Genomic DNA, 10,868 nt, shown 5'->3' with positions numbered 1-10,868 from the left:
ACAACAGCAGATCTTATGTTTATCAGAATCAAAGTCGACAGAGAGGGAATCCATTTGCTTTGATTTTATATGACATTCACCCCCCCAAGGCTATACTCTAATGTTGAGAATGGCAATACTGTTCTCCATCTGGTTAGGTAGCGCCAACGTAGGCTAAATTAGCACGTGGCACACAGCAGGAATATGCCACAGCATAAAGCTACATGAGAGCATTGTGTGCCAGCTGTTGTGATGACAAATACTAGCACGACAATTGTGCAGTTCACAGGCTTGAAGTGTACAAGACAACAAGGCTAAGACGCAGTGGTGCTTTTTATTGAAAGTGGAGTATTTTAAAAAAAAAATTTTGGGGGGGGGGGGGGGGGGGACATGATTTGGTAATACACTATACAAAAAGGTTTTATTTGTTAACATTAGTTAAAAAGATGGCGTAGAAACAATTTTCACTAAGAAAAAGCTAGTAAATTTCACAAATAATAATAAAAAAAAAACACAAGTAAAAATTTTGAAGTAGAAAAATTTAAATAGTATTTTCTTGCAAATATACTCCAATAATCAGTTTTATTTAGAACTTCGAAAAAAGTTTGCTTACAGTGCATGGACTAACAATATACAATACTTATACAACATTTATCAATCTTCATGATTGTTCATCTTAATATTTCCTAATATATTTTTTAATATTTGTATTAAGTAACATTACCAAAGGTTAATACAAGTTGCAAGAATATTTTTCTCATTGTTAATTAATGTTAGATAACGCATTAATTAATGATAGCAAATGAGACCCTATTGTAAAGTGTCACCTATGATTTATGAAACACTAACAGACCTATTAAGAGTATCAAAATGTACAGTGGACAATCAAAGATTTGGGAAATTTGTTAGCACTTTATTTGAATGTGTCCTTCTTAAACATTACTTGCGTTTATTATAGTAGTGAGAGCAAATTATTTATTATTACTAGCAACTAACAATAAACCAAATCCTAAACCTAAAGCCACAATATTACTCAGAACTTGGTTTACGTATGTGTTTTTTAGTTTTCGTATTTGTCGAAGTATTTCCTATCAAAATGCTTGCTACGGATGCGAAAACGCACAAAATCGAACCTGGTCCGAATTTTTTTATGACGGACGAACGTTTCAGAGGCAGTGTGTAAAGGTAATTGACAATGTGAGGTCGCATATTTTTTAACTTGCGAAAAATTCGGACGAGAATTTTGTACTCAGTGTGCAAAGACCGTAACAATGAAACATTAAAATATACTACTATATAATCTACTGGTACAACTGAACATGTAATGGCTGTGACCATATGAGGTCATCAGGGGTGGAGACTTGATGTGGCGTGTGTGTGTGTGTGCGCGTCTGTGTCTCCAGCTGCTGAGCCTTCACTACAGATCAGCCCCATCTGTCCAGCTTGTGTTTGCGTCCGAGACCACATCATGCCCTGGTCGTGACACCATGTTAATGAGATCCACACAGTTGACAGGTGAAAGCAACACCGCTGGCAGTTGACAAATCCCCATACAAACACTCATAGACTTATGAAAACACTGAAGGCAACGGACATCCAAACACACCTCGCCCGTCTGCCTGCTGAAGACCATCTACAAACACACACACTCAGACACGTGGCAGATGAAAACACTGCTGGTATCAAAGCACAAACGCTGCACACATCTCAGTGACATGCAAAGACAGAGATTCTCACAGCTTGGTGGCACATATGTCAACTTTTCAAGGTAAATATTCACCACACACACACACACACACACACACACTGCACTCCTTCCTCTTCACTTCTTCCACCACTCCTTCTTCACTTCTATTAAAAAAAAACACATTTTAACAAACAATCCCAAATGAGCAAATCAAAAGCAGTGCAGCCATTACCACAAAAGCTGTTTTCAAAATGGCATTTTAATTTAGTTAACATTTAAGAGAACAGCACAGAGATAATAAAGTCCACCTGGCTTCATTTTACACAAGTACACTAGTCGTCATTGTTTTCTCCCATTACAGCCGCTCATGGAGAATCTCTCCAATAGTGTACGGTTACATCAACAGAGATTAAAAAACAATCCCAATGCATGTTTCTTTCCATAACCTTTCAGTTTAAACCAGGCCATTTAAACAATCTGATAACCCATAGCAAAAATGTGCACAGTACATCAATCCAGTATCTCGATGAACAGTGTTACCGCAAATTAGCCAACAGCACTGCAGTTTAGCGTGAAACAGCTTCTGCCCATTCAGCCTCCGCCGTGAACACTCAAACCAGAGCATGTCATATACAAACAGGAACTGGAATCAGTTCTTTATAACAGGAACATGTCCTTGACTGCAAAACAGTAACTTTTGGAATTTCACATCATCGTAATATTTGCAAAAATTGACTCGTATCTGTAAGAAGTAATTTACCACTAATTTACGATTTTGAGAGCATGGCCTGGGAAGCTGCTAGTATTTTTTTTTGCAATATTTAAAATAATATTTCCACGTTTATAAAAACCAAATCATAATAAAATGAAATAATTCCTATTTTAACAAGAAAAGGCTCACTTATATTATTCTTCATGTCAAAAAACAAAAAAAGTGTGCTTAATCATCTCATTCTTCTGTCTTGATCTGAGACCAGTGCATGGCAGTCAAGGGCTCTGCTGTATGTGAACACACCTGACAAAGACTTCACAGCAAAATATAAAGGCAAAAACAGGGACTACACACAGTGCATCTGAACTATAATTAATTCTGGACGCTGCAGTGCATTAAGATGGGTTGATGACGAATGGAAGAATTCAGACAGAAGGGAAACATCCTGTTTTGGTCATTCATCCAAGGCTTCATTTACAGGGTTAGAATGTGTTGTTGTTTGGAGGGGTCAGTTCTGGCGGTAGGTGGCGAATGTGAAGCCATCAGGTGAGTGAGCGTCTGCGAAACACCTGAGGGCTGGAAAGATTGCGAATTCTCTCCGTGCAAAACACCGCTCCGAACACTCAAGAGTTTGAGCTGAGCCCAAGACGGCACAAATCAGAGAAAACAACAACGACACTTCAACAAACAGACACAAACACATATGCTCTCACACAGTGCAAATATGCTTTTTCGTTCATTCTCTTGATCTCTCCTTCACTCTCATGACTGTATTTACCCTGCAGTATGTACAGAGAGATGCAGAACAGAAGATGAGGCAACCGGACCAGGAGTGCATTTTCCTGGGCACTTTTTTTTCTTCACCACAGCCCCTTTTCCTCTGCTCCCTCGTTCCCTCATCTCTCTCCTTCTCGGCCATTCCCTTTCCTACCTTTCCATCCTTCTTCATTTCTCCCTCTCTATTTATAGAGGCTCATGATGGGACTCTGGTACATGCACATATAGGCGTCACAGAGAAGTCTGCGTGCATAGCCCTGGATGTTCTTGGGGTCCAGTGCGTGGAGTTCCTCTGGGGTCATCTTCAGGTAGGCACCTACTTCAGGGCATGGGGATACCTGTGGGATGTTAAACCCGTTCTGACCGCCTGCCACCAAAAACAGAGAAAAAAAGATGACAATTCAGTAAAAGCACAGTGAGTCAATTTATTCAATAAAACTCAAAAGGTGAGAGTTGTATTAAAATGATATTAGATAGATTATATTGAAATTATATCAGATAGAAAGTCGTCTGTACCGTCGCGGTCAGCCATACTATCGAAGAATAGCCAGGCCGAGTCTGCAGATCCATATTTGACAAAGGCAACATAGTGGCTCGTCTCAATGCAGAGCACGGCAAACAGCTCCATCTGCTGGTGAGGGTAAGATCCCTGTCTCCAAACCGACTCCTGCAGCTCTTTAGGTATAGATAACTTAACATATCGATGAGACTTACGCCGTGGGTGCAGATGTACCTAAAGGTCCAGGAAATTAACACATATACGAGGACAGATATATAGAACAAAAACATGTACATTAACGTATATTTAAGCACAGAAAGGAACTGCTATAGACAAGCGTGTTTGAGCATTATTCATTTGGAAAAGCCTCCATCTAGTGGATATGAAAGGTACTGCAGACAAAGATAATTGAATTTTCTTAGAGCTAGTAGAACATGTTTGTGTCTTGTGTCCTACCTGTGTATTGCACTTTTCGCAGAACTGCTTGATCTTTCCTGGTGTGATGTCACAATCTTCATAGCACTCTCTGCATTCGTAAAGAGCTAAGCCACCGCAAATTCGACATTCTCTAGGAGCTGACAAAAAGATTAGTTGTATCATTTTCCTTTAAACACAGAAAACATAAGAGCACAGCCAGAATGATGCATATTACATGATATTAGTTCTTTATCTCAAACTCAGATATATTATTTTGGTATGTGGAATGGTATTCTAATAACAGCACAAATCAAATCAGTTATTGAACTGACTCACTGTCATCTAATAGATCTGTGATGTCAAGCTCCAGAGAAGGGAAGATCTTATTAAACATCTTAAAGTCCTTCCCAAAGCGAGGCATCTGAATTATAAGGCAGGAAGGGGTCTGGACAGAAACAAACAGACAAGAACATGACAGTGCCCTTCATTTGTCCTTACACCACACTAACAAACATATTTGGATGTGGAAATTCTCATCTAAATCCATCTTAATTCTCTTTTAATTTTGTTTTTCTATGTGCTTCAGCAAGGATACATTCAATTCATCAGAATTGACAGTAAAGACATTTAAGATGTTCCAAAAGGTTTCTATTTCAAATAAATGTAGTTATTTTAAACTTCCTATTCAATTAATCTAAATTACAATTTCACAGTATTACGGTTTTTACTGTATTCTGGATCAATAAAATGCAAACTTGGTGAGCATAAGAGACGTCTTTCAAAAAGACTAAACAAACTGACCCCAAATAAATACATTAAAAAAAACATTAAAAATATTGTTGTTTTTGTTTTTTCACAGAAATGAACAATAAATCATTTAGAGCATACCCTATGTACATACCTCTGCAAATTTGAGATCACTATTGATGAAGGACCACTCCAGAAGTTGCTGGCTGGTTGGCACCAACACTTTATCTTTCTTATCCATAAAGATTTGATAGAAGTAACAGTCCTGAACCTTCTGTCCTGCAGACCTGCAAATAATAAAATCAAATTTTTACAAAGACAAAAAAACACAACTTTTTAATAACAGCTTTGTGGAGTTCCCAAGAATGCTGATTCTAGCATGGATTTGAAGGGTGTCAGAGACGCACCGAAGTTTGAGAAGAGGATCGACTCTCAGGATGTGATGAAAAAGGATGTTGAGGAACTCCTCAGGATCTAAACAGAAAGAGAACGCCTTACTATGTCACTCAACACAGAAACTTTGATATACTGTAACACATTTAGATATTTGAACTATAGCAATCAATCAATTTATTACAACTCATCTCACAATTCTTTGTAGTTAAAATGTAGATCATCTTGAAAGTGTTTTTTTATATAATAACGTTTTTTTTATGTTGAACGTACAGTACCTACTCACGAGGTCCCATTCTATATTAGGTGTCTTTAACTAGTATGTACTTATGGGGGGAAAAAAAGTTTTTGTACCATGTATTTTTGATACATGTACGGTTAGGGACATATTTCATGGCATGGGTTAAAGGTGGGTTAATAGTGTAATTACAGTGTAATTAACAGTGTAATACATCCAGTTTATTATTATTATTATTATTATTAGCCCTAGTCCTTAGCCTTAGCCCTAGTCGTTTGCCTTAGCCTTAGCCTTAGCCCTAGCCCTAGTCATTAGCCTTAGCCTTAGCCTTCCCGGTTTCTGATCTTCGCCTGGTTCCCTGGATTCACCCCTTTTGTCTTGCCCCTTTTGATTCTGTCTGCCGATCGTCGACCTGCGCTACCCCTAGGACTATTCTTGTGTTTTGCCCACCATATACCTGTTTGCCCTCATCTGACCCAGGCCTGCTGTATGACCACGTCTCTGTCTTTATCAAATAAAGCTTGCACATGGATCCGCAAGTCTCACGTCTCGTCAGCCCCGTAACAGTATGCACATAATAAGTGCAGCTTATCAAATTATTAATTTAAATGTTAGTACACAGAAGTTAAAGAAACTATAAATAATGTGCCTATAAATAAGTACAATAAATAAAGTGGGGCCATATTATGATAACAGTTACACTTTATTTAAAGGTGTCCTTGCTACAGTGTAATTATACATTTAAGTACTGAGTAATATTAATAAACAACATGTACTTACTATATGGTTAGGGGTAGGATTAGGGTTGCTTGCATGTAATTATGCATAATTTATTGTTATTATAATAGTAAGTAAATGTAACATGCAACAAGGACACCTTAAAATAAAGTGTTACCATGATAACTTTACAGTTAATCATATACATTTACAGTAAAGTAAATATTTTGCATTTAATACATTTTTGGCACTCTAGATCAGAGATTTATTTAATTTTTTAAGAGCCTTATTATAAAAGTATAAAGTGTATAACTTTAACAATGTATTCTTCTTTTATTAAGAATGGAATGTTCTCTGTGTCATATCAGGCCGTGTGTGATAACTTTATAAAAGCACAAAGTGGACATAATAGATGCCACCTGTGTTTCAGTATGGTTGCACAATGTTCCCTAAAACAGCAGGATGTACTCAAGATAAAAGATCCTTAAAAGCTTATATGAAGTAATTGAAAAAAGAAAAAAATATCACTCCCAAACTACTTGGTATCATAATAACAGTTTTTGAGGAGATGGCGTGTTCTATTAGTGTTCTCAAAAATGTAAGAACTAGAGATCACATAATAGCATTACAACAGGTCTGACATAATTATATTTCTGTCGTACTGTGTAGCTGAAAACATTACTTCTTAATATTTTGAAAGGAGAGTAGTGTCTTCCAACAATACAATACAGTATAAACATTTTCTGTAAAAATCAAACTCATTCTAATAATGAATGCTCCAACCATTTGTGTTGTTCCTCAATATTACAAACACTCAACATGAAAATATCTCAAAAGCTGAATAAAACAAGTGCCTAAGAGCTTTTGCTTGCATTTCTAGAGGGCAGTATTTCTTTATCAATGCATTTGTTTGAGACTTTTCTGACCTTTCTCTTCTGAAGTGAATCCTGAGGCTGCCTCCACTTTCTCCAATATCCTCCTAAGTTTCATGATTTTAGTGGCACACACGTAGCCATGTCTAACAAATTCACACACAGATTAATATAAGGTCACAAGCAGGTCTGTCACAGAGAATGAGTAAAAGGGAATATTTGGATGAATACTTAAATGTAGAATTTTTACAAGTTCTATGAGCCAAATAATATGCAGTAATAAACTGTATGCCACTCACATTCGTAGTGGGTTGACTATTTCTGTGCGCAGTAAGTCTTGTGTCGCTTTGTAATATTCTACATCAGTTTTAGATCTTGGCCTCAGGAGCACCGTATCCAACACAGAACTAAAGGAGAAAAGACTGACACGCAGAAAGAGACAGAAGAATACATATTTACAAATTTAACATTAAGAAATTATCTTTTAAGCAAATTCATTGCAGTAGTGTCAAGCAATGAGTGTAATGTGTAAAGTAATTCCTACTTTTAACTCCCAGTGCAGATATCATCGAGATACAGAGAAATTAAACACTTTGTTTGTGTGTGTGTGTGTGTGTGTGTGTGTGTGTGTGTGTGTGTGTGTGTGTGTGTGTGTATGCTCACCAGAACAGAGTAGAGTCCAGATAGCAGGAGTTGTAATGTCCTTGTATTCCTTTCTTTTTCCCCACCATCACCTCTAAACCGTCATTTTCTGTCCGAGGAGGAGTGTTCTCATTAACTACTTCGCTTAGGTAACCCCCAAAAGCTGCAGAAAAAAAATACTGATCAGTCATATCAATTAATTATAATGTGAGCTTCAGTGTTGACTGACATCAACACGTTAAGATCTACTGTAGGATCTACAGTGCAAATGTTAATTAATACTACACAAAACAAACTTAATGCAAAGCAGTTCATCCACTTACATACATACAAAGGAATTGAGAAAACTAAAAAACAAAAACAAATACTGGAATGTGGATCTTTTACTTCCACTGTTATGCCAACAGTATTTTTCCCTAGTCCGTGTTTCACTCCAGCTCATGTACAGTCTATGTGATGTAAATTTTGTCAGAACAATCTGCTGTTGTCTGCACACACTGTCCATGTGCAGCCCGATTTTGTGGAGCTCAAATCACATCATCAATATGTACTAGTGATCTCAGCACTCAAAGCACTTTGCAGAACGCATCTATCCACGTTCAGGGTCAACAGAGTATACTTTTACAGGCTTGTGCTTTCAATTATGCACTAGACAGAGCAGAACACAGAAAATGAAGTATACCAAGGGCTTTAGTGTGTTAATGTACCTGCAATTTTTGCTCCTAAAATAACCTGAGTCACTTTTCTTTTTCTTTTTTTTAGATAAATCAAAATTATGCTCCAAATGCTGTTTATAAAGCTTGTATAGCACTGGACATTAAGATTACATATCCCTGAATCTGGTTTACTGTAAGCCATCATAATCATAAGCATAGGAACATGGACTCTGACAATTAAAGTGTATTTCTTACCTATGGAGTTGCATCGTTCTATGGGGTTGGGTGAATGATGTAAGGATGGGAATCGTGAGTCAGGCCTGCAGCACTTCAGTTTGACAAACAGAGCTTTCTTTGGTGGACACATAAAATAACGAATCCCTTTAAACGTTCCATCAGTGCAGCCCACACACTCCTCCTCCTAAACACACACAAAAGAAACACATAACAGAGTTATAACAGAGCAAATTTTTTTTCTATGTTTTTGAAAGATGTCTCTGATGCTTAAAGATCCATTTGATCAAAAATATAGTAAAAACAGTACTATTGTTTATATATATATATATATAATAATTTAAAAATGGTCGGTGCCGATAGCCTAGTGGTTAGTGCGCCGACATATAGCACAACTGTGCTCACGGCGACCCGAGTTCAATTCCCGTCTCTAGGTCCTTTGCCGATCTTGCCCCCCTCGCTGGGTCTGAATACTTTCCGTACCCACTGTATATATAATTTTTTTTTTTTTACGTGAAAGCTGAATTTTCGGCAGAAATGATACTGACATGCTGATTTGGTGCTTATAACTTATAATATAGTTGCAGCAAACATAATACAGCAAACAAACACATAAATCTACTGACCAGCTCCAGCCCAGCTAATGGCTCTTGTAGTCCTGGAGGTAAACCAACCCAGCGGATGACCCCGCAAAGCGGTGGGTTCTCTTTGACCTCCACCAACGACCCGACCTCTAACCCTGGCTGGCCTTGTGGTGGTGAGGGAGGCCTCTGGACAGGAGTGGTAGCAGGTGGCAGGACCTCTTGCTGCTCCCCCATCACTGAGCCCGCGGACAGGGAGAGAGGGCCGTGGCTCATGCTCCCACTGGAGCCAACTTTGTGGCTCAAGCTAAAGGGCAGGGAGTGGAACTTGTTATCATTGGACAGCGAGGAGGTTGTGGGCGGAGCTCGAGAAGGGGATGAGCTTGGGTTGAAGTCTGGGGGCATGTCCGTCAGGGATTTGGCCGGGTCCTCGCCGACTATCAAGAAACAAAGCCAAAGAAATAAGAGGATGTACCAAGAGGTCATAATAACCAGATGTTGCATCAGTGTGGAGGACCAGGAATATAAACTGATCAGATGACATCCTAATAAATGGATTTAATGGATTCATAGGTACTAAATGGTTCACAATAGCATCTTGAATTAAACATTACATATTAATACATTTATATACTGCTATACTGCTGTTCAAACGTTTGGGGTTCTTTCAAATGTTTTTGGTGAGCATCTTATGCATTTATTTGATCAAAAATACAGTAAAACTGCAATATTGTCAAAATATTATTACAATTTAAGATAACAGATTTCTAGTGTCACATGGTCCTTCAGAAATAAGTATAATGCTGATGTGGTGCTCAAATAACATTTCTTAATATACGTTGAAAGTGTGTAAAATATCCATTTTAAATTACATTTATCCAATTCCAGCATTATTTGATGAATAGAAAGCTCAAAGTGTGTGTGCGGCGCGTGCACGTTTTTGTGATTTATGAGGACACAATTTGTATAATGACATGGGTATGACATAGGTATTACAACAGAAGGTGATTTATGAGGACATTTTGAGGTTCCCCATATTTCAAAAGGCTTATTTAAATACTAAACATTATATGTGATGCAAATTAATGAAGTTTTCTAAAAAAAATTAAAAATAAAAAAAAAGATCAAAAATAGAACATAACTGACCTAAGTAAATACATTTCTCATTTATTTATTATTGCCTTATAACTACATTTAATTGCAAGCTGAATCTGAAATGCAAACAAATGACTGTAGCACAGAACATTCAGAATGACAATTTTTTTTCTGATCAATGATGTCATGCTATGAGGTCACGTGCCATTCATGTCACAGTGAACCGGATTCCCAATAAAAGATCTCAGCAGCAAGTTGCCTTTTCAAATCACCACTGATGCATTCAAAGGCATTGATTAACATGTGAATTTTTATTTCTAAGACTAGTAAAGGTAACTAAAGTTGAGTGTGGTCTAATTTTAGGCTGAATATTAGCAGAAAGGCACCGTGCTGTTAAGATGTTTATTATTACAGTTTCCCAGTCTGTCATCTGTATTGATTATTGATTACCTTCATCTATGTACCATGTGCTTTTGGCTTTGGACTGAGCAGGGTGATCAACCGAGCTGCCATTTAGCGTATAATAAAACTCAGACTTGCTCCTGCTGCCAGGCTGCAGGCCTAACCCTGAATAACATTCACGATAGGAAGTTAGGAAAATAGGAAGACACTCAGTAAACAG

At 37.7% G+C, this 10,868-nt stretch overlaps 1 protein-coding gene across 2 annotated transcripts in view; it reads right to left on the bottom strand.

The window, feature by feature from the left end:
* Positions 1-1,911: 1,911 nt before the first annotated feature.
* LOC107551493 (ubiquitin carboxyl-terminal hydrolase CYLD-like) overlaps positions 1,912-10,868 on the bottom strand; it is a 20,164-nt gene continuing 11,207 nt past the window's right edge. Inside the window, exons 6-17 of one of the 2 annotated variants that reach the window (XM_016233109.1) lie at positions 10,697-10,813; positions 9,197-9,588; positions 8,592-8,757; positions 7,702-7,843; positions 7,338-7,460; positions 7,093-7,184; positions 5,226-5,292; positions 4,973-5,105; positions 4,408-4,516; positions 4,111-4,229; positions 3,672-3,888; positions 1,912-3,522 (exon numbers count right to left, since the gene is read on the bottom strand). In XM_016233109.1, the coding sequence (XP_016088595.1) occupies positions 3,338-3,522; positions 3,672-3,888; positions 4,111-4,229; positions 4,408-4,516; positions 4,973-5,105; positions 5,226-5,292; positions 7,093-7,184; positions 7,338-7,460; positions 7,702-7,843; positions 8,592-8,757; positions 9,197-9,588; positions 10,697-10,813 (1,862 nt within the window). In that variant the 3' untranslated portion in view covers positions 1,912-3,337. The remainder of the gene's footprint in view (positions 3,523-3,671; positions 3,889-4,110; positions 4,230-4,407; positions 4,517-4,972; positions 5,106-5,225; positions 5,293-7,092; positions 7,185-7,337; positions 7,461-7,701; positions 7,844-8,591; positions 8,758-9,196; positions 9,589-10,696; positions 10,814-10,868) is intronic. The other variant, XM_016233110.1, reaches the window with a different exon arrangement.

Source organism: Sinocyclocheilus grahami, unplaced genomic scaffold (genome assembly GCF_001515645.1).
Source record: "Sinocyclocheilus grahami isolate Dianchi unplaced genomic scaffold, SAMN03320097.WGS_v1.1 scaffold425.1, whole genome shotgun sequence".
Lineage (NCBI taxonomy): Eukaryota > Metazoa > Chordata > Actinopteri > Cypriniformes > Cyprinidae > Sinocyclocheilus > Sinocyclocheilus grahami.
The sequence above is the reverse complement of the archived record's forward strand: the minus strand, read 5'-3'. Positions and strand labels throughout refer to the sequence as shown.